At 28.2% G+C, this 25,285-nt stretch overlaps 3 protein-coding genes across 3 annotated transcripts; 2 read left to right on the forward strand and 1 right to left on the reverse strand.

Annotated features, from left to right (window-relative positions):
• Positions 1–5,569: 5,569 nt before the first annotated feature.
• On the reverse strand, positions 5,570–7,978 carry LOC114195545 (polygalacturonase At1g48100). Its single transcript, XM_028086055.1, has 6 exons — positions 7,317–7,978; positions 7,046–7,213; positions 6,901–6,945; positions 6,613–6,820; positions 6,441–6,522; positions 5,570–6,353 (listed from the first exon to the last, which is right to left on the reverse strand). Exons 1-6 carry the CDS (start codon positions 7,683–7,685, stop codon positions 5,852–5,854), a joined length of 1,374 nt encoding a protein of 457 aa, XP_027941856.1. The 5' UTR covers positions 7,686–7,978; the 3' UTR covers positions 5,570–5,851.
• Positions 7,979–12,787: 4,809 nt separating this feature from the next.
• On the forward strand, positions 12,788–13,889 carry LOC114162791 (short-chain dehydrogenase reductase 3b-like). The gene is made up of 2 exons (XM_028046768.1): positions 12,788–12,809; positions 12,884–13,889. Exons 1-2 carry the CDS (start codon positions 12,796–12,798, stop codon positions 13,662–13,664), a joined length of 795 nt encoding a protein of 264 aa, XP_027902569.1. The 5' UTR covers positions 12,788–12,795; the 3' UTR covers positions 13,665–13,889.
• A 5,527-nt stretch (positions 13,890–19,416) lies between these two features.
• On the forward strand, positions 19,417–20,788 carry LOC114180121 (short-chain dehydrogenase reductase 3b-like). Its single transcript, XM_028066505.1, has 2 exons — positions 19,417–19,550; positions 19,816–20,788. The coding sequence occupies exons 1-2, from the start codon at positions 19,537–19,539 to the stop codon at positions 20,594–20,596; spliced, it is 795 nt and encodes a 264-aa protein (XP_027922306.1). The 5' UTR covers positions 19,417–19,536; the 3' UTR covers positions 20,597–20,788.
• The last annotated feature ends 4,497 nt before the right edge of the window (positions 20,789–25,285 follow it).

A 25,285-nucleotide genomic window follows, 5' to 3' on the forward strand; every position in this document is an offset into this window, starting at 1 on the left:
TGTGAGCCAAATTCTAGGTAAGTCGGGTCAAAAATCAACCTGTATTAAAATGTAAAAAAAAAATTCAACTCAACCCAACTTGAACCCATGGTGAATTAAATTGACTCGTGGATTCCAACTTATTTTGACAGTTCTAATTATTTTATATTTCAATGTACAATTTATATGTTATTTTATTTTCTTTGTTTTATCATATATATTTCTTTAAACGATTTAATATTCACCCATTTTCACATTAGATTAATGATGAAATAAATTAAATAACTAATGGTTACATTGTTAAATTAATTCAAATAATCTTGTAAACTCAAAAGTTAGTAGAAGTGTTTATGAAATAAGGTTTAAATTAATAATTTAAATCTAACTCAACTCATTCTTTTCATGTTTTAAAATAATTTTAACAAAGTTTCACTTAAACTTTTAAATTCTATTTTTTTAAATCATGCTATGTTTTAATTAAATTTATACTTAAAAATTATTATTTTAAAATAAAATAATCAAAAATTTGACGTTATTATTTCAATCCAATTAAATTCATTTAAGAATAGATTAAGTTGAATTGAGTTTATCATAAATAAATAAAAACTTAATTAAATCTAATCCAATAATTTTTTTGTAAGTGTTTTGCCCAGTGCAAATTGTCAACACCTCTACAATTGATTCAAAAGAACGCGTTGAGAAAAAGCACAGCATATCACAACCGAGTGAGGATTAAATTAAAAAGACGTATATAAGTGTGTATGCGATACCGTTTGGGAGATTCAAATAATATATTTATTTTTCATTATAAATTGTTAGAGAGTATATTAAAATATTATAACTTATTTTTGTTAATAAAAATACTTCAACGCATTAACTAATTTCTAAAATCAACATTTTTATGTAAAGGTAAAGATAAATATAAACGACTGAATAATCATATTCCGTAATATACGAACAAGAAGATAAAAAGCAAAAGATTCGTATACACATCGAAGCACACTGTGCATGGACTAAATATTTGTTATATATACGAAGAAGATTCCTTTGAGAGAAGGAAAAGTACATATATTTTGTTTGAAATTCCTTTGTCGAAATAACATAAAAAAGAGACGATAATGATGATTTAGGATTGAACAAATTATGAGTGTCTTAAAATTTATTTATTGAAAAAGGAAAATAGGAATGAATTGAGAAAAATATATAGTGGTGAGTGAAGAGAAATAATTATTGATGTGGCCCCAACAACTATAAAGTCGAGGATCTAAATTATTAAGCCAATAGAAAGTTACTTAAAAATAATTGTTCTTCAGACTATAGGGAAAATGTAGTTTGATTCGAAGGGGAGGGAGTGAATTAAACTGATTCAATCTAATAAAAGGAATGTATAAATCTTACCTAATTCAATTCAATTTTCTTCTGTATTGGATTCCAATTTTTTTATTAGAGTGTATAATGAATTAATCCAACTAAACTTTATATATAGGCACATAATTAACTTTGTTGATTCATTATTTAAGTTTTTTTAATAACTTTATCATTAAAATATAAGAATCATTAAAATTAAAAATGATAATTGTGATTTAATCATATGCAAAACAATTTTGAATACATTTTTTATGTAAGTTCGCTTCATATTAATTTTTAATTTTTATTAAGAAACTAAAGATTATTTTTCTTCTTTAAATTTAAGTTTGAGATATTTTTTAAGAAACTTCAGTTTAATTCTACTTAAAAAGCAACATCATAATATGAAATTCTAAACAATTAATAACACTTTCCTTAAAAAAATTAAACAACTTTTGTCTAATGCTTTATTATTATTATTTTTTTGAAATGAAAAAAAAAGAAGCATAATTAAAAAAGAATATCGCATTTCTACCCCGCTATCCTATTTCATTATACTAAATAAGAAATTCTTATTTGAAACAATAAGAACTAAAGTTACCCAAAATCTATTTAAAATTATTAAAATCTCACAAATATGAAACTATATAAGAAAACGTAAAAAAAATTTATCTAGACATGTAAAAACGTATAAAGGGGCACGTAATAAAACCATGTGAAAAATATAGGAAGTTGCAAATTAACAAGATTCTATGTATTTTTATGAAAAATTTATTACCAATACCAAATAATTCAAGATTACAAATAATTTTTAAAAAAAATATTTCAAAATAGTACAATTAGAATATATATATATATATATATATATATATATATATATATATATGTCACAAATCATAAATTATGATAAACTTCTAACAACAGGAAACAATTATTTTAGTAAAGAATAGCAAGACATTTATTAAGTTTTTACATTCACCCTATATTTACTATTTTATTTTTTCATATTGTTTTTTACAAATATAAAAATTTAATGTTTTCATATTTCACAAGACCATTTCCCTTCCGAAGATGAAGGATGAAAATGCCTTTCTCATCATTGAGTGAATAAAAAAACATAAAGTTGCTTTAATCAAACATAGAACACCATTCAAATAAAATTTTTGTCTACAAACAAAAATGCTTTCTTCAAAAGTCACAACGACCAGACAATAGGATGCTATACAAAGAAACTAAATATTCTGAGTTGTGTCTCATGAGCAAAGGAGCCTTATTGAAGATAATGTATATTTAGTTACCATGGAAATTACCATTAGGTGACCAAAGTCCTTCTCGGAATCTTTGCAACTGTGTGTAATCTTGGCTCTAATATCAATCATTGAATCGCACTTATCATTTGGCCAAAATCTATAGTCATTAGTCAGGATGTAACTTTTTTTTATTTAAGATGGTAACAGTTCAATCGTTACGATTTGATTGTGATCCAGTCCATTTGATCTTTGCCACGGAATAATTGATGTCATATGTAAAAGAAGACTTTGAGAACAAGTTTAATTAGTTTATGGACGTAGTTAATTGAGTCTGATTAAAGCTGTTAAAAAGGAATCTAAAATTGATATTACTATATGACTCCTTCGACAATAGGATTTAGATTTGTTACAGTCGCGAGTGGTAGTAGCTACCTAAACTCTGATATTCATTTTACGTATGCTTTTAGACTTTAGATTGAGTCACATTCATTTTACTTAGTCTGAATCCTCAGACACAGATGGAATTATTATCAGATTGAATCATAATATATTGCAAACTTTTCGTGGACTAAATGGTGAATCCAAATTCTTAGCACCATGCATTTTGTTTCTGAATCTTTCATCTTATCTCATCATTTTTACTACTAGCTAGTCAACACACTCCACTTCACATCCACATATTGTGCCCAGAAATATCCACTATCCCCTCAATGGCTTCATGTACATTGAGAAAAGAATGATAGCTTTTATTTTATTTTTTTATTTCCTGCATAAAAAAGGGCAATGATATTTCACGATCTCCTTTCTCTGTGTTCATTTTCTTTATGGCTCTCATTCTGCCTCTCTTTTGTTTTCTGCTTTTTCTTCTTTTCCAAACAGTCTCATCAAGCATCATCATGGTTATGGAAAGTGGTATTTGTATGCTATCTTTAGATGTCATTTATAAGAAAATAAGAAATAAAGTATTAGTTTATGAGATTGATCCAGTTGCAGTGGGAATCATGAGATGCCATAAAATGTCCTAGATTCTTTTCTCACTTTTTTTGTTAGCTTTATATAGTTTGAACTTTATTCCATACCCACATTCATGCGACGTCCTTTCATTAATCATTCAGGAGTTAATGCACCTTCTCCTTCTTGGAACCTGCAGCCATTTTACAAAAGGAACACAAAAACAAATTAAAAGAAAGCCATACCTACACAAAAACAACATATACTCACAACTCATTAGACTCAATACCTATGCTACACTAACTATCTCGAGCCAATGAAATCAGGTTAATTAGTTGTAAATCATTTCAAAAGTATTATATCTTCGTTCAGTAGCACTGATATAGAAATATGTTGTAGTCACCTCTTATTTCTTGGAAAAGGCTTTTCAGAGTTTGGTTAGACGTGTATGTGCATTAATTGCTTGTAACCGATCTTTGTGACTCGTGTCGTGAGAACACATGATCCTGAACAATGGAAGAAAACTTTAAGGAAATTTGAAAATGGGTTCTGTAATTGCAGCAGAAAAGGTATGCAGAATGAACAATCATGAAGTGAACTGGATTTGAAAGAAGAATGTTCACTGCACTGCAAAACAATAATCAGTGGACTACAGAAGTGGAGCAGAAAAAAGAAAGAAGAATGCTGAAATTGTTATTTTGTAAAGCATTTGATATATATATACACTCACACGTACTCATTGATTCTTTTCTCATCCTATTAACAAATTTCAGCAAAACAAGATTAAAGACAAAAAAAGTTGATTTAACTTGAGGATATTTTCTTGTGAACTATATTTTTGGAGATCTCACCAGAATCTCTAATTAAGACGTTAGTGGGGTGGTATAAGTGTCTGACTGCAGCACCTAATTAATTATACGATGTGGAAAAAAAAAGTTATTCGTTAGATGTTGAGAACATTAAGTCTATAAAGAGAGCTATCAACAAAATAAAGCTGCCCTAGTTTGAATGGTATAAGATTATATGACATGACTTGACTTAAGAGAAGAAAAGCTTAGCTGATATATGAAGATGTCCTTTGATATGTCTTCTGATTTATTTTATATATTTGAAATGACAATGTGAGTCGATTTGGTCTGTGTTTAAGTTCGGTCTGCATAATTCTTGATGCAGATACATATATAACATCTTGTTGTTAATTAAGAAGAGTATGACCTATGATTGGCGTGGCCACTGAGTATGCATGACTGAAAAGGGAATTTGACTACACCCAACTTTGTGAAGCAGGGTGATGGGGTACAAATCCTCTTGAAATCACTCACGCTCACTAAATACTATGTTATATTATATCTGATACTACTTTTTTCTGCTTTGATTTCCGGAACTCACTCCATATTTAACTACATTCTTTTTGTTTGTTTACACTCTTGTCAGTCATCGTCATGCAGACACAAATGCCAAGGTGGTATTGGAATCTCTTCAAGTTTCTGATTAAATATATAGTGAACTGATCATTCATCCTGGACCATGTTTTATTAACTTTCCGTGGGAGACAAAAGTTTGGTGCTTCTGTTAAAGCATTAGGTTCTATAAAAAGAAACAGCAACTTCAGCAAGTCTCACACTTTTGGTTTGCTAAAATAGCGTGGTACCATTCATAAACAATTCAACTGCACTGTTTCTTTCTTATATAGGATATATATCCAATGGACACAAAGAGATGTGAAAAATGGGGATACTGGGATGTCAGGTATGCAAAGCTATTCTAGACCCTTCATCAGCCCACTTAATCACAGTTTATTGATAAAAAGTAATGGAGTTTTTACAACCAAATCTTATGCTTTCTTATGCAACTAGAAACTTTTTAAACAAAATATATTCATATTGAAAATCATGTGGGAGGAATGAGTAGAAAATTATTTATGACAAGTTGTCTGATGAATTTCAATATCTGATTGTTAGAAAGTATCTATAACCATAAAGCTCTGCGACAAAATTGTGTGTTGATAATACTGTGTACTACAGAAGACACATTTTTAAGTGTCTTTTTTTCAAACATGTTAACTACGTCCTTTGAATTTGTAATCAGGATTTAATTGAAGCTCATGTACAAGCAATGAATGAAGCAATTAAGTTCAAACGCCAAGCATTCCAGAATAATCACACGACATATAGTTTACAATTGGGGAGGAGTATAAAAAACACAACTCCTCAACAATCACAAGATAATTAGAGTGAACATCATGGTATGTATTTCCCTAATGGCCTAATCACTTCCAAGTAATGAATTATGTACAAGGTCACATTTTTGCCCTATGCAGTGGGTCAGCAACGAGTTATGTCAAAGTCTGACACGGATTGAGGAGTGCCCTCGAGCAAGCATGAGACTGGTGGAATGGTTAGTGTCTCCAAATCTCCATACGCATTCCAGCAGAAAGGGTCATGCACTATGTCTCCTTCAGCTGGAAGAAGCTCGATTTCTGAGAGTGTTAAGTTGGTGCATGGGACAGAGTCACTGCAAGCAAAACGCATTGGGGGGCTCCTTATATCATAAGTACCCCTTATGTTTGTGTAAATAATATTTGATACAGATACTGCAGAGGTCTTGTTGGTGCAATCCTTTGTGAGGCAGTAGAATTGGTCAATTATGATTGGATTTCTTACACCGACCATATGAATATTGTTGAATGTCACTCCAGACACTGATCCTGATCCACCTTGCCAAGTCTTGATCCTAACCCCATTTTCTGTCATTTTTATAACTGAATCTCTCACCACAATGTCTGAAACACAGGCTCGAGAGTTGTGATTTCCCAGACTACCAATGCTGCATAAGTTATACAGATAACAGCTATGTCATACAAGCCAACAGATGAGGAGAATAAAACTTTCTCTGAAACCAAACAATAGTTACCTAATTCCATGACCAGGTCCACATGTAATGTTCTTAATGTCGACATCATTGCAGCCGGATCCAATGGATACACAATCATCACCTTTGGAAGATAATAATTCACCAAACAAACATTAATAATGTCTTTTGATGCAAAAGCAGTGAAGAGTTAGAAGAGTTTTAGGTGCCTAACCATTAGAAATAACAGAATTGTATATTTTCACTTCATTTGTATTTTCTATGTGAATTCCATCAGTATTGGGGCTAAGTTTTGGAGCTGTTATGTAAATTGATTCTATGTGGACGTTTTTGCAGCCATCAAATCTGAAATGAAACTGGGGGCTGTTCTTTATCCTTAGTCCTTGCACAGTCAAGTTGGAACTCGTAAAAAACCTTATTGCCTGCATCATGCAGAGTTACGCTCAATCACAACGCGAACTATATAGAAGATGTAAATGGAAGAAAGGGTTTGAAGGCTCACAATTGGGCTATCACAGGGTCCAGGGAGTGTTGTCCCATTAGGTCCCTGAGACAATTATTGGTAGGGAACATGGTGTTATGTTAGAGGCTGCATGAAGGACTCAAATTGTTGAAAAAATAACGCAGACATTGAAATTGATTAGTACCTTGTGAGGCTTACAGGGTAGGTCCCACCATTTTTCTCCTCTCCCATCTATTAAACCATTTCCTTCCAGTGACATTCCATTGATTCTATAAAACACCAACCATTGGTGCCTACTATTGTTCTTTGGCCAAGATTCGGGTCCATCAGGTGGCATAAGAGTTCCATCAACCTTATCCACATATTTGACCCAGAAAAATCCATTAGTAAACTTTACCCTTAAAAAATGCAAGAACAAAGGGGCAAAAAGTTGCAAAATAAGTATACATTATTACCTTCAACACCATGAAACTTTGACAAGGACCAGTGAAGATAGTGGACTGAATGAGGAAAGAGAAACCTTGAGGTACAAGAATAGCATTAACTGCGGATTCACTCTGGCAAGCAGTGTCCCATGCCATCTTAAATGCCTCTGTATCATCTGTCTTTCCATCTCCTATAGCTCCAAATGTTCGTACATCCAAAACCACAGAAGCATTGCTATTATGAGGAGGGTAAGGAGGTGCAGGATTTGAATGTTTAGAAGATTTATGAGAATGTGAGTGTTTGTGTTTTGTATGAGAATGATGCCTAGCTTGGACCAGAAGAAATAAAGTAAGGAAAAATATAGAGAATGCTAGTGGTGAAATAGGAGAATGCTTCATTCTGAAAGACACTCTAAAAGAAGGAAAACTAGTCGAAGCAAAAGAAACGAGGAAAGAGACTCTAAAACTTAGAAAACCTGAGACCAATTGGCTCAGTCATTCTCTGCCAACAACTGGGAGAATGAAATTAGTAGTTTTAATTTTTGAGTGACTAATTAGAGGCTGAGTTTTGAGGAGTAGAAATAAAGCAGTGTGTGTGGTTTTGTAGCAGAAGTGAGCACTATATGAGCACTAGAGCACAAGTTGCAATAAGTTTAACTGAGTTTGGCCTTTGGAGTGCATGCAGAATCGAAAAGCTTAAGTTTCTATATATAATAGGAAACCATAGTGGAAGGTCTGCTAAAGTTTCATCTTCACGTTACCAATTTTTATAATGGCTTTCGTAGTGAGAAACGACAAATAACTCATAGCATTGGCCTTCCTTTAACAATGTGGAGTCTGCATATGACTGTTCTGAAAAGAACCGAAACGGAATAACGAGATTTCAGATTAGTGGGTAGTCGATAAGCCTCCCATGTTCTTCCCATAACATAACTGCCACTTTCTTTTTGCCCCACATTTTCTTAATTATTCCAAAATACTTACGTGCATAATTAATGAATCAGTTACACATGACACACAAATCATCTGTATATGGCTAAGGAAAAATTATAGACATGCAAAGAAAAACAATTTGTAACCACCGATACATGGTTGTTCTGGTTTAACAAGGATCTCAGTGCCGGGTTCTGGAGACTACTTATCTGTGCAAGCATTCTTGTTTTATTATTAAAGAAGCATAAATGGTTGCAGATGAAGTATGTATACAATAAATGATTTAGTTCTACAAATGTTGTAGTGACCAGCCAAACAAGTTAGAAACTTTAATGAACGATTAAATTTCATTTGGTTGCAATCTCAAAAGTGAATTATGCCAAAGGATGGTGAATACTGAGGCCTATACTCTATACAAGGTGCTAATTGCTAGATTGAAAAAAATGAATTCTCTGTCAAAATTCCAACGTCATTATAATGTAAATAATAGCAAAGTAAACAAGAAGCATGGGGCCGACTGAAGTTTGTCTCAGGATAGTTTTAAAATACATGAATGCAGTTTTGGGAGTAAATTGTTAAGCTTTTGCTAATCACGCATTAATTAAAATATGAATCCTGTTAAGAGTATCTAAGAACACAAGTTCAATAATAAACAATGAATGGTTCATTAAAAAATGCTGCGAGCATACATTAGTAATATCATATGTCAGTTGTTGTAAGAATGTGTGACTTCAATTCTTTAACCAGAAATTGACGATGTGAATACACAGTATTTTATGTCTGAAACGTCCATCACTGTGAAGATGAAAATTCATCTTTCTGCTTTTGTTCCACTCTATAAGAGATGGAATTTTCTCAGTTTCTTTCTTTGGTAGCACTAATTGGGGTCTGGTTTTTCAGTTCCTTGCGCTACTGATAGCCAATGATGCCAGTTTGGTAATTTTGTCAGTGATGGTCTCAGTGGCTACTCAAGTGTGTTGGCCGAGGTTTTTTTTATATTTATTTAAAGATAATGATATTTGTGATAATTTTCTCTGCTAATCTAACATATCAATTTTTAATTGATTTTAAAATATAAAATAATAAAAATCATTTTAAAAAGTTAAATATGTTTTTTGTCCCTTAACTTTTCATCTTTTAACTTTTCAGTCAATTTTGGAATCAGTCCATTTCAAAACTTTGTACCAATTTAGTTATTCATCTCTCGGGATACGTGGATTTAGTCCTTGTAATCAAATTTTGTTATGTTTATTTGATGTTTCGTATGCATTTCAGGATTGTATTTGAGTTGTTTATACTGTTGGACATTTTTTCGTTTTAATGTTAAGTCAAATATTATTATGAAACGTGCTTGAAATTTTAAATAAACTTTACAAAATTTGATTAAAATGACTAAATTCACGTATGTCGAAAGATGAAGGACTAAATTAATCCAAAATTTTAAAATAAACTAATTCTAAAATTTACTGAAAGTTAATGAACAAAAACATATTTAACACCTTAAAAAATAACACCTCAAAAAAATGGTGAGAGAAAACTATCAAAATTGTTAGAAAATATTTTCCTTTATTTAATTCATACAAGGATTCTTTTTCTCCACATTTCGGCTTGGGAATAGCCCCTTTTTCCATTGACATGAGACACCACATTCAGTGGATCGTAATTCCAAAGTACCAATGATAATCCACAAACTGCGTTTAGCATGCAAAAAAGTTACCAATTGTTGAATGGTTTTTGCTTTAAAAGCCGAAAGAGAAAAGTGGATGGTCAAAGTGGCTATGGTGTGCTGCACTCATCCACTGTCAATTTCTTAATCCAAATATAACTACAAAACAGGTTTTACTATGTCACTCTTTTCAATACATTATTTATTTTAGCTTAAATTTTATAATGTTTTTTTTTTTGTGAATTCTTGATTTATTTAATGAATTCTAAATAAAATATGATTGTAAATATATTTCAAGACAATTTATTCTTTTCAACATCAAACCTGATTATTTTTGCAATCCATATTCTGAATTTGAGCAAACTCCCTTCATGAAAAATTATAAATATATGTTTGTGTTTAAGTTTTTGTCATAAAGTCTAAAATCACTTTTCTAGAGTCTGGTTTATGACCAAAAGGAAAGAAAGGTCAAAGTCCAACTTTTATTTTGAAGTTTCGCATTGCTTATATTTTGTCTTACGTTAAAAAGCTAAAAAAAACAAAACAGCGTGTTCGTACACAGTTTTCATTTAAATAATTAAAAACATAAATAAAAAAAAGGAAACATATAATATTAGTCATTTTCTAAGAACATTCTAGTTGATCTATTCAATAGTGTGAAAAAGACTCCATTACATATGTTGTAAATTTATCGTCTGTAGCGATAAGAACAACTCCATCAAGTGTACTTTCTACCATGAGTGAAATTTTTATTAAAAATTATAAATCACAGGTGAGGTTCATTAGATAAAGTGAAAGTATTAATTAAAACAATTTTACACTTACACAGTAACATCTAATTATCCAACACCGTATTAAACATTTGTTGATTTTTACCAAAAACAAATGTCTTAAAAATTATATCAACAATAATGATTAAGTAATTGACAGTATTCACAACTTTCATTAACTTCATATAATTATCATACTCAAATATTTATATCATATATCCATTAGTGGTATATCTTGTTATTTATTACGATTGTTTTGCAGTCTTTGATACTATATTTATTATATTATTCTTAAAATTATATGCATAATTCAAATAGATGTTTTTTTTTCCTAATTATGATTTAGATCTTCGATGAATTTGGAAACTTTGAATTGAGTTTTTATTAAATTTTTTAGTATATCGAATTTACAAAATTTCAAACTTGTTTAAGAATTTTTTAATATTAGATTTTTCTCTTACCTTTTTATTTATATGACGCCGCAATTATCTTGCATCGTTACCGACGTAACATAATACATGATTGTAAACTATTACAATGATGATTTTCAAGGATTTGTTCCTATATTTACCTAAATATATTCTTAAAGTTAATAGAATAATAAATTTGTAAAATATAAAATTAAAATAATATATAATATTACAAAATAAAAATAAAATTTATAAAATTATCAAATATAAAATGAAAATATAAATTTATGATTTAAGAAATTTATAATTTTATGATTTATAATCATATCATTTTATAATTTATATATATAATTTCATTATTTTATAAATTATAATTTTGTATAATTTTTATAAAATTATACTTTCTTAGAATTATATATTTTATAAAATATATTTTTGTAAATCATAAAATTATATTTATATTTTATATTTCATAGTTTTAAAAATTTATAATTTATATTTCTTTTAATATTATATTTTTTAATAATTTATAAATTTTATAATTTGTATTAACTTTAAGAATAATTATAAATAAATACAAAAATAAATCTAAATTCTTCACAAATATCTTGTCACTAAGAACGTATTATATGACAATATTTAAGTGGAATAATCGTGCGAGTAACTGTCATATATAGGTAATGGAAAAATTTACTAACAAAAATTTTCTAAATTTATAGAAGGGATCTAAACATAATAAATTTTTTTTTTCATGTATTTAGTCTTCATTAAAGTTCTCATAAATCCATTTCAAGGTCTTAATGCTTTCAAAATAGTCACGTATTGGCAGCAGCACATTTTAAGAATTTACAGCAAATATGAAGTGAAGAGGAGATTGCATTTGGCTTAACTTTTCTTTTTTTTATCTCTGCTGTGGAAAATACCTATTACCTACTTTTAAAAATACTGTATTTTTCCTTAAAATACACGAGTTTTACCATATTTAATGATTATTATATTCCTTCCATATTTCGTTTTTAATAAACTTTGAATAATTATGCATTGCATGTGATAAACTTCTAGTTAACTGTTAATTGATAACAACAAAAATAAGACCGATCCTTATTTAATTACTTATATATGTGTTGTATTGCATCTTAAAATTGAGTTGCATGATAGATTAATTCTTATAAAATAAAACATTTTTTTCCAAATTAAAACAAGAATTATTGAGCACTACATAACATTATAATGCCGTTTTCAGTCCAATCGAAACCAGAATTTGCTAGAACCTGGCCTCCACGTATTTGGTGAACATTCTGTGATAATAGTCTGGTGTACCAATGGTTCTAGAAGCTAAATTGGTGCTGCGCAATTTCGTACCTATGTTGTCTCATGTTTTTATTAGGGAAAAACATTGGTGCACCTTTTTTACACATGTGGAATTTTTTATAACTATCATGTCACCTATAGACTGAATAAGTGATATTTTTAAAATTAAAAATGATAAGTTAAAATTGTGAATATATATTAGAAATCAAAATGATATTTTATTATTTAAGTTTTGGGACCTACTAAAAAAATAAGAATTCAAATTGAATCTTTCTATTAGAAATATGAACTTGAAGAGTCTAAAAAAAGACTTTTTTTTTTTTCTTTTTATAGTGGTAACACGGTTTTCTTATGTTGGCCTCATTGTCTCTATAAATATAGAGAAGTTATTGGCTAACAACAGTAGCACATTAAGCAGAATGTCTAAACAAAGGTATGTAAGGGACTCCAGAATCACGTTACATATATCTCTCTGGGATTAATAAATTAAATTTGTGTAATATTTAGGTTGCAGGGTAAGGTGGCTATTGTCGCCGGCGGAGCCACCGGAATAGGAGCGGAAGCAGTGAGGATATTCATGGAAAACGGAGCATCGGTGGTCATAGCAGACATAAAAGACGAAGTAGGTCAAAGTTTGGCAACTTCATTTGGCTCAGAGAAAGTGAGCTATCGGCACTGTGACGTGAGAGACGAGAATGAAGTTGCAGAAACAGTGGGTTTCACAGTAGAGAAATATAGCAGCTTAGACATAATGTTCAGCAACGCTGGCATCGCAGGAACCTATTCCTCCTTACTGGATCTGGATCTCAACGAATTTGACAACACCATGACCATCAACGTTCGTGGGGTGGCCGCAACCATCAAGCACGCGGCACGTGTCATGGTTGTTAGAAAAACACGTGGATCCATAATTTGCACTGCCAGCGTGGCTGCTTCCTTCGCAGGAGGCGCGGGACATGAATACACCGTATCAAAACACGGCGTTCTTGGGCTTGTTCGGTCGGCGTGTGGCGAGCTCGGAGCTTATGGGATCAGAGTGAATTCCGTCTCGCCTTATGCACTTGCCACGCCTATGACTTGCGACGCACTCGATGTGGGACCTGCTGAAGTTGAAGCTGCAGCACATGGTTCTGCGAATTTGGAGGGAATTACCTTGAAGGCTAATCATATTGCGGAAGCTGCCCTGTTTCTTGCTTCTGATGAATCGCTTTATATCAGTGGCCACAACTTGGTCGTCGATGGAGGTTTCTCCGCCATTAATCGCTGGCTTCCTAGGATTCAAAAGTAAATATCTCAAAAGAAACAGAGGCAAGAAACACAGATGATTAGTCTTCAATGTCTTGTCCACAGCTGGGTGCAAATGTTTTCCTACTTTTAAATTCATATCTCATGTGTTTTATGCGATCGGTGGTCATATATGTGTGTAAAATTTACGTGTTAAGGTCTTTACTTATTACATCATAGGGTATTTTAATCTTTCCTTATTTTTAATAATGAGAGCACAATTTATTAATGAGAAAATGTAGAAAAATAATAAATAAATAATCATTCGTAACTATATTGTAATGATAATAGTATAATAATAATAATAATATGAAAGTAATGAGTTAAATGAAGTTGATATAAACACAATTAAAGATGATGATGTGTGATAAGATCCACTTGACTTTGCTTTCTTTTAATGAAAAAATTACATGGTTGGTTATTGTAAAGTCTGTTAAATCTCGAACTAAAAATATGTTCAAAATTATGTGTGAAGAAAAATAGAAAAGAACTTTCAAGTTTGGAGAAATGATGGAAACGTAAGAATTTATGCCCTGTGGCTTTTATATAACAAATTGAAAGTAATTAGATAAAAATAAATGACACATGATGATGTATATTACTATGCTACTTACCATTTGGATGGTAGTTAACACTTAAAAGTAAATATGTGGGTTGGGTTTGAATAAATTAGTTTTATTATTTGGTTGAAATGGAACAAAGAGGAGTGTGATATAATTGAATATCTAGAAAGTTTCTTGTTAACTTCATCGCTTCATGGATTTCACTTTCGCTTTGGTTAGGTTAGAAACAACAACTAGGACTTTGTCAAATTCAGTGGCTAGAATGCTAATTTCTTTAAAACTAGTTGAAAAATAATAACACTTTACTATCTCTGGTAATATTTATTTTGTATTTCATTTAGCAGATTTATATATATATATATATATATATCCCAACGAATCATATTGTTTTTGTTCACCGAGCCATTTCATCCATTAACTGTGCGTTTCAAAAAATCTATAAATTGAGGGCATGATATAGATTAAAAACACAGTAAGAGAAAAAAATGATATTTATACACTGGAGAGTAGAAAGACGTTTTGAAAGTTGAAGACATTAAATTTTTTGTTATGAGTAACTAACTCCCTCTTTCCTCATTCATGGAGATTGGATGTAATGTATTTTTAATTTTCTATGAATTCTCATTCAATATTTTTTCCATCATCTTTTATGTTTTATTATTGTTTTAAATGCACAGTCTATGAATTTTGCACATTCCAGAGTACCAATTGATCTGAACATAGTTAGGGAAACCTGGTTATGATCTTCAACTTGCATGTTCTAGATATGGTGCATATGTGAGAGTACCGATTGTTCTAAATGATAGTTTGGGAAATCCAAGTAAGATAAAACAACAATTTATTTGACATGTTAGAGATAGATGTTATCATTGGTCATTTCTTAAGCATCCATGGGTCATTAAAGCAAACCTAATAGTAAGAATTTCTAACCATAGAGTTTTTATTATTGTACATGATGCTTGTCTGCAACAAAATCAAAATATGTTACAAACTATGAGAATCACACAAATATAAATATGTTGTTTGTTGTTTTTACTTTAAATGAAATTGTGAAACCCCATTTCAATTAAGTTTTTATATTATATTTTTCTCAATAAAACCATTTGTGTCCATTGTGCCAATTTTTATTTATTCTTTACATTTAATTTTAAATTTATTTTTTATCTAAAAAAAATGTTTTGTTATTCTTATTGATTTATCAGTAACTAACAAATTGATTTAAATCACGTTAGTTTTCGTGGGATACGATATTGAAATTTTGTTTTTAGAAACGAATTCTTAACAACATTTTTTCTAGTTTTATATATTTAAATATTTATTTATAATGAATTACTTTATTAAAATTATAATATGTTATAAACTCATATGAATATAAATTTAATAAATATATTTAATTTAATATGTATAAATTAATTGGGAATAAGAGTGATCATGATGTAGAAGATAATTTAAATAGGTAATAATTATGGTAATAGAAAAATGATCATAGATAAATATTGTAATTATGGTTGTTTTTTGTAAAATTAATTTTGATAAATGTATATTTCTTTTGTTAAAATAATTTATGTACTTATTTTGTTTGTGCGTTATAACTTAGAAAATAAAAATTAAATAACAATACAATTGTAGGTGAAAATATTTGAAAAATAAAATAACGTAAAGTTAAAAATTAGTAATATGAATGTAAAACATTCATTTTTATTTATAACAAAATTATTAAAAGAAAAAAATATAGATTTTTAAAAAGTATATTCAAAACATTCAGATTCGGAAAAAGTATAGATTTTAAAAAACAAATATTTAGAAAAAAATATATAAATTTAAAGTAAAGCAGAATATAAAAATTCTTAATAGAATATTATAAAAATTTAAAAATACGAAAGGTATAAAATTTAAAAATTTAAATTTAAATTCAAATTCAAATTAAATAATTATTTGTTGAAGTTGTTAATTATTTAAATTAAAATAATAACTAGAAAAAATAAATTACTTAGTAATAAATTTTTAATTTTAAAAAAAAGCTAGTAACAAAATATATGGTAAACAAAAAAAGAATAAGATGAATTAAGGGAATTAATTTGAATTAAATTTGACAAATATATATATTTATATAGTTAAAATAGTTTAATTTGTTAAAACTTTGGTGCACATTGTTAGAAAAATTAAATTAAATAATAAACTAATTGTAAGTGAAATTATTATAGAAATAATTTTATTACATAAATTATTTTAACCATATAAATATACATTTCTAAAAAAATATAATTACAATATTTAATTATGATAATTTTTCTGTTACCACAATTATAGTATATTTAAATGATCTTATTTATTATAACCATTTTCAAATTTCTTATTTTTATTTAATTTATAAATATTAAATTAAATACATTTTTAAATTTATATTCATATGAGTTTATAAAAGATTATAAATTAATAAAATAATTTATTATAAATAAATATATAAATCTATAAATCTAAAAAAAATGTTGTTAAAGATTCGTTTCTCAAAAAATACTATTTCAGCAATAAATATGATGTCAATAAAGTTCAAAAACATGATGATATTTAATCTTTAGCAAGAAGAAATTGTACTTAAACCATATAAGAGTCTAATTTGAGAAGAAAAAAAAGTTCAAAAATAAATAAGATGTCAATAAAGTTCAAAAATAATATATTACAGACAAAAAATTATTAATGGACTTTGAAATGTTAATATAAATAAAGGAGATACCAAAATTTATAATGATATTTAATATCACATGTATTCTATTTATTCCATTCCATGATTTTCTCTTTTATTTACATCACGTTATTTATTACACTATTATTTTTTTCTTTCTCTATCTTTCTATATTAGGCATCGCAACACACCAGAATAGGTACAAAATGTATTATTATTAGTATATGTCCTGTTAAGAAAATTTGTCCTATTATCTGTTAAAAAAATACTCACAGATGCGTGAATTGTTATGAATATCATGAGCATTTTTCATATTTTATTTCTTTAATTTTAAGTAAAATTATTTAAAAACAAGTCTTTAAGATATAAATTTAAATAAAAAATAGTTTTAAAATACAATTTAAATGAAATTTTATATTAAAATATTAATGCCAATAAATTTAATTTTTTTAAAAAATACCAAAATATAAATATTAAAAGAGTAATATTTTTAAAATAATTTCAATTTCATTTGTATAAATAAAAGTAATGCAAATATATAAAACATCCCATCCAATAGTCTAAAACAATGAAATAAAACATTTTGTAGTTGAAAATCATAAAGCATAGAATACTAAAATGTATTTGTTATATTACAATCATCCATAAAATAAGCACTAAAATATAATTTATACATGACATACTACAAGTTTGATGTTTTTCAAAAACATCAATACATTAGAATCATACATCATCTAGATTGCTACATCATCCTCTTTCCGAACTAGCTCAATTACAACTTTCTCATCTACTTACACTAGTTAAGTGATCATTGCAAAAGAAAACAAAATCCGACAAACAAGACACAGAGGATAAATTAATGTATAAAAAGATTTAAATCATTTCATAATACAAATACATAATCAAATTGTCCTATTTCATACAAAGACCTAAAGCTATGACTCAATTATCCATATACTTGCATTGATATTGGATCATAAGAAGTTGTGCACTTGTTGTGGCATCTAATGTTTTGTAGAGCCATAGACAAAGAGTTATACTCTACCACACACAAGGTTAGTGGTTAGTCCGTTAACGTCTTTGATCAAAGTAAAACCCTTAGACTAGGATGTCATACTCTATTCTCACTACATACCCATTCTTCTCTATTTGAAAATTTGAATGGTTATTAGAGCGTCAGAATAAGTTCTAACTAGATTCATACATCAATGCATACACTACTACAATCACTACTAAGCTTTCTTGGATTAGCATCAATCAATCTCAACTCAACCTCATATAATAATCTCAATTACAACTCATATATCAATCATTTAATAGTTAATAATCCACATTTACCACAAAACAACAAATTTTTAGCATATTAGCATAGAGAATGACTACCAAATTTTGATGTATTTGCTCACTGAAGAAATCATTGGAGTTCACAAAGGTAAATTCCTCCAAAATTCGTTCAGTGAGTCTATTCTCGCTCAACGACTACAAAGTTAGTAAGCTTCCTGACTTTGAATACGCTTATACGATCAACAAGCATATCCTCACTCAGCGAGCTTGCATAATTCTGCAAAATCTAATCCTACATAACTATGGCATTCCATTCAAGTCTAAGCAATTCAATAGCCATTTCAATTGCTAAAAACATACCAAACTCAAATTTATCACAAACATCAATGCCAATTGATTTCAAATGCAAACCAAATCAACAAAGAGTTCTCAACAAGCAATTTAGACATAAAATCCAAAATTCCACACATCATATATCATACCACAACTCAGATCCACAGATAAATTACAAAATACTCATGCAAGTTACTAATTTAGAAATTAGACATATCAAACATAATGTAATAAACTTCCCTTATCGTGAGACAACTCAAATAGCCAAAAGAGTATCAAACCTCCTTAAAGTTAATAGAATGTACAAACTTAACCTAAGAACGGTACAAACATGATCAGGGCATACCATTAGAACCATTGATCAGCAGAAACTCACCAAGATGACTCACATGTCACATTTAAGCTATAATCACTCACATGCAACCAAAATAACAATTGACAATGAGAAAAGAACAGAAAATTAACTTATAGATAAATTAATTTGTTAGAAGTGAAGAGATCGTCACAAAGATTATCCTAATGGTCTCCAATCTTCAAAAAATGAATACAGGAATAAGAAATGTAAAGAAGCGAGAGGAGTCTAATTTTTTTTTTTAAATAATGATACAATTATAAATAATAAAACTCATTATAAATTTCTATTTATATTTTAATTTTTTTAATATTAAAATAATCAATTTTCGATTATATCGATCCTAAAGTATAACATCATTTTTTAGGATATTACGTTACGGATGTAAAAACTTAACTTTTTAGGTGTGGTCAGGATCATTGTTTTGATACCTTACTCCATATAGTCAAACCGTATATACCCAATGAGGTGTCTATTATTACAAACAAACAACCACCAAACAGACAATATGACCCTACAGCTTCAGAAACACCTCGAGCTAAACCCGGAAAATGTGATTCATTTATCTTTTCTAAAACTCACACGTTTTTCTTCATCGCTGCTTCCTACATTTATCGCTTATAAATCTAGGGAAATTTTACTCTACCAACTCTCATATACAATGTCGAAACAAAGGTGTGGCTTTCAATATTCTTTCCATTGCCTACTCCAAGAATTGATAGCTTCAATCAATTTACTAGATTGCACGAATTTAGACTTTAAATCAAGAAAATGAGTTCTCCAACTTCTAAAATTATGTGATTCATCACCAAAATATTGAGTGATTAGATAGGGTAGAAAATCACACATTTTCAGAAGTTAGAAAATAAAACGGCTCGAATTCTTCTCTATCATTTCACCTGAAGATTAATTAACCACAACATGTTTATGTGATGTTTAGGTTGCAGGGAAAGGTGGCCATCGTCACCGGTGGAGCTGGCGGAATAGGAGCAGAAGCGGTGAGGATATTCCTCGAAAACGGAGCATCGGTGGTGATAGCAGACGTGAAGGACGAATTAGGTCACACGTATGCAGCTTCATTTGACTCAGAGAAGGTGAGTTACCGGCACTGTGATGTGAGAGACGAGAAGCACGTTGAAGAAACGGTAGCTTTCGCGGTAGAGAAATACGGGAGCTTAGACATCTTGTTCAGCAATGCTGGAATCGCGGGTCCTCTGTCGAGCATTCTCACCTTCGATCTCACTGAATTTGACAACAGCATGGCCGTGCATCTTCGCGGTGCGGCAGCATTCATCAAGCACGCGGCACGTGTGATGGTGGAAAGGAAGACACGTGGATCCATAATCTGCACGGCCAGCGTGGCTGGTTCCGTCGCCGGTTGCGCGGGTCACGATTACACCGCGGCCAAACACGGGCTTATTGGGCTTGTTCGGTCGACGTGCAGCGAGCTTGGAGCTTATGGCATAAGAGTGAATTCCATTTCGCCTTATGCAGTTGCGACGCCTCTTACTTGTGAAGCCATGGATATGAAGGGTGGTGAAATCGAAGCTGTAGGTCACGCGCTGGCGAATTTGCATGGAATCACGTTGAAGGGTAGTCATATTGCAGAAGTTGCTCTGTTTCTTGCATCTGATGAATCGGCTTATATCAGTGGACACAACTTGGTCGTCGATGGAGGTTTCACCGTTGTTAATCGCGGTCTTGCAAGTGTTAAAAATTAAATTATCCATTCTGGGATGCTATGTTATGTTGCAATGTATGGCACAGAAAACGAGTGAAGAAAATGACGGTACGTCATCCATGGAAGATTATCCGCCGCCATTGTCATCTGACAAAAATAATGATATTTGATATCAAATTATCGAAGTAATAAAATATTCGTTTTCTTAGCAGATTTGTGTAATATTAATAAAGTCTATAACTTTTTATTATCTAGATCCATACGTAGAGATTTTGTAGGTTAATTTAAGTTTTATTAGTTTATTTATTAATAATTTCATTGAAAGACCCATCATACGTAAAGTTAATGATTCATCGTGGTTATCAACTTAAATGAATATAACGTAAATGAAGAACTCTAGATATAAAAGATTTATTACATCGAAAATCTTTTTGAGAAAAATTTCATACTAGCATGACTCATAAAATAGATGATACAAAAATGAAAAAACCACATCACTAAAAATGGGTTATCAGATCACTTCTAAAATAAAATATGATTGAGTTAAAATATTAATATGTTTTGCTTTCGGTTTCTTAAATCTAAATTAGCTGCTTAGATCTTTATATATGAGAATGTGTTATCTTTAATTGGTATCCTTCCAACAGAATTATTTTCTATCAGTTCATCATTTATTAAAATAAAATGATATGTTGACAAGAAGTTTCTTCTACATAACTAAATTACAGTTTATTTTTAATGACAGAATATTCAATTAAATAAAATAACTATTTTTCCAACAATTAAACAACAGGTTATTTTAAAGAATAAAATTATAAAATAAAGGGTTAAATATGTTTTCGATCCCTCAAGTTTCAGCGAAATTTGAAATTAGACCCTCATTAAAACTTTTGACCAATTTAGTCCTTTATCTTTTAAAATGCATGAATTTAGTCCTTTTAACCAAATTTTGTTAAGTTTATCTGACGTTTCAAGCGCATTTCATGATAGTATTTAAATTATTTACATTGTTTGACACATTTTTGCTTCAATGTTAATTTAAATACTATCATGAAATGTGCTTGAAATGTCATATAAACTTAACAAAATTTGGTTAAAATGACTAAATTCACGCATTTTGAAAGATGAAGGACTAAATTGGTATAAAGTTTTGATGAGGGACTAATTCCAAAATTCACTGAAACTTGAGGGACCAAAAACATATTTAACCCTAAAATAAATATCATAACTCTTATACACGGATGAAGCATTACATCAATAAATAAAACTATTGAATTTTTTGTGAGATAAAATTTTATTTTAACAACCTTTATTTCATGCTTAATTATGTTTTGAATCCCTCATAAATTTGAGCTTTTAATTAGGTCTCTAACAAATTTTTGTATTTTACTGAATTTGAGTCCTTAAAATTTTAAAACATTTTTTTTCAATTGAAACCTGCAATTAAATGTGACCGTCAACTTTGTGATGTGACACTTACAACTCCATAAATATTATCACATAATATTTTATCACATAAGACCTTGATGAAGAAATCTTTTTCAAATATTTATTACATTTAAAGAAAATTATTTTTAAATTTAATTAAAATTATAAATTATAAAATTAGAAATACAAAATTACAAAAGTTATAAAACATGGAACTGTGAAATTATGAAAACAAAATTATAAACTTCAAAATTAAAAAAAAATATTACAGCAATTATAAAATTATAAAAATATATAATTTCATAATTGCAAAATTATAAAATATACAAATATAGTTTCTATTTTATAATTTTATAATTTTATAATTTTATAATTTTTTTTGTAATTTTATAGTTTTATATAAAACTATAAAAATTATATTTGTATATTTTATAATTTTGTAATTATGAATTTTTTTTTAATTTTGTAATTTGTTTATTTTTGTTATTTTATTTTTGTTAAAAAAAATTTTACAATTTTTCAGTTACATGTTATATATTTTTGTAATTTTTATTTATTTTTAATTTTATAGTTATAATTAAATTTTAAAAAAATCATTAAATATTGTAAATATTTGAAAAAAATCTTGTCAAAATCATTTGCTGTAACAAATATCATGTGACATATCTATGGGAAGTGGTTACAAGATAACTATCACATCACACAATTAATCCCAACATTTAACGTCACATTTACCTGTAGGAACTTAATTGAAAATTTTTCAAATATAAAGGGGATAGCACAAAAATTGAGTAGAGACTTAATTAAAAATTCCTAGATTGCACTTCAAACATAATTAAGCTTCTATTTTAATGTATATAATTTTAAATTAAATTTAAAAAATATTAGTCAATTTAAAATATTTAAATAATTTATACTATTAAAGATCTAGATGTGAATGGTACTTGCATGACATAGGGGAGCCATGGCTCCCCCAAAATTTTTAAATTTTATTTTATATATATTTATATATTTTAAAATTATATTATTATATTATTTATATATTTTTAATATTTAAAAAATAAATAAAGTTAAAATAAAAATCAATTTGATGGATGTTGGTTAAAATAAAAAAGGAGTAGGATTCTAATTCTAGTCATCACAATCATACCAAGCCATCAAGAAAGTGTGAGAGTAATAAGAAATAAATAAAGATATAGATTGGAAAAGAGAGATAAGAATAATACATTCTCACCCGATCTCTGACAAGACAAGGTTGGTATCTATATATGTTAGATTTATAATTCTTTTATTACGATATTTCTCTCAAATTAGGTTTTTCCCAAATTAGTATAAATCTTATTTATGATTTTAGGAATTCTTTTTGTGAAATTGACATGAATCCTAATTATATTTTTTATAAATTAGTATAACTCTAAATTATAAAATTTAGGAAAATTAAAGAATTTTTTTGTTTTCTGTTACATATGGTAAAATTTTATATGGATGTGTTTTGGACCGCATTACAAATTTTACTGCACATAATGAATTAGTTGAATAGTCTTGAATTGAAATAAAAATTAAAATATACCTCTTCCGTGAATTTAATAAAATAAAAAGATTAAAAAATGTGAATCTATATGAAAAATAGTTTAAATAGAAGAAACGAAAAGATTTTTTTTTAATTAAAAAAATAGTATATATATATAAATCTAGGTAATTGAATACTTTTAAAAAGAAATATTTATAGTTTAAATGCTTTCTTATTTTTTTATCCAAACACAATATTTCATTAAAAAAAATTAAATTTTTAAAAATAAAATTATTTCATTAAAATATTTTATCCAAACACACAATTATTCTTAAGAAATTACGTGAAGTATTGCTAAAAACTCTAATTTTTTTTATATTATATTCCGTCAAAACTTACCGAAAAAACATCAATTATTTTGATGTGGATGGTAATGTGGAACTTTGAATTAAATGAGAATTTGATGTGAGGTCCCTGTTATACGGTCTCTTCTGTAGGGACACTTTCTTTCAATTCCACAGATCTCATTTACACAACTTTTCTTCAGGCATTGGATCTAGACATGCTCCCTCCACTTTTTTCTTTATAAAACAGTACGGTTAGTAGGAGTTTGGAAAGAAGAGATAAGAGAAAAGATGTTCAACACTATAAAAAATAAAATTACATTCATTTTATAGTTTAAAATAATAATATTTTAATTATACTTATATAACTTTTTAATTTAAAATTATAATATATAGTATTTATAAAAGTTTTAAAGAATTGTATTCTTAAAGAGAATGTCAAATAATTTTTTTTCTAAAATAAAAGAGGAGAAAAAAGGCATCTTGGCACAACAAAGCAAATACAACTTGAGAATTGAGTGGAGAAGAAATGGAAAATTTATTAAATTTCACCTGTAAATAAGAACGTAGAAATAATAATAATTATAATAATAATAATAAATTACTAATTTTAATTGTAGAATTAAATTATTATAAAAATAATAATATTATTATTGCTATTAAACCTTGTGGATAATTAATAATATATTAATGATAATAATAATAATAATAAAACTAATAATAATATTATTAAAACTAATAATAATTATTTATTTGATACTAATTTTAACAATAAAATTGTAATCTAATAAAATTATTTATTAAAATATTATTTTATATCTATCAAATCATTTACAAATCTTTACCAACTTTATCTTCAAATCTCTTGACTCTCACATTTCTATCCCTTTAAAGAGATAACCTCACTTTTCTCTCAAATCTTCTAAAATTCATCTACTCACTCTCCCTCAAATCCATCATTTGAGACAAACTCAAACATACCCTTGGAAAAAATTGAAAGAATTAAAAAAAATGTATTTTTAAAAAGATAGAATGTTTTTTAAATAATGATATCTTTATAAATTTTTTATTTAAAGGTAAGTTTTTTATTATTAGAATAATAAGATTTGGTTATTTTAAAATAAAACCATTTCTAACACATAATATCACTTTTGTTTATATAAATAAATATATTTTCTTTATCTTTCGTTAAAAAGTGGACTTTAAGTTTAACTCAACCTCACAAAACTAACTTGTAAGTTAAGGTTTTCACTTCACTTCTATATTTTAAAATTATCTTTTATCTAGTCGATATGAGACTTCTAACAACCATGTTAAACACTAATTTTGTAATGGTATTGAGTGAGAATTAAAATTTTCCTTTTCAATATTAATTGTTTTTTATTGAAAGTCTATTATATATATTCAGTAAGTATTCTGGTGTAACACACTATTAAATACATAAATA

Source organism: Vigna unguiculata, chromosome 1 (assembly GCF_004118075.2).
Source record: "Vigna unguiculata cultivar IT97K-499-35 chromosome 1, ASM411807v1, whole genome shotgun sequence".
Lineage (NCBI taxonomy): Eukaryota > Viridiplantae > Streptophyta > Magnoliopsida > Fabales > Fabaceae > Vigna > Vigna unguiculata.

Bases quoted from the DNA above. Each gene is read 5' to 3' on its own strand.
- LOC114195545 (XM_028086055.1), bottom strand. From the start codon at position 7,685: ATGAAGCATTCTCCTATTTCACCACTAGCATTCTCTATATTTTTCCTT. The intron at 6,946-7,045 runs GTACTAATCAAT...TAATTGTCTCAG, and splicing joins TACCCTGTAAGCCTCACAAG to GGACCTAATGGGACAACACT. The intron at 6,821-6,900 runs GTGAGCCTTCAA...TGCATGATGCAG, and splicing joins GACCCTGTGATAGCCCAATT to GCAATAAGGTTTTTTACGAG.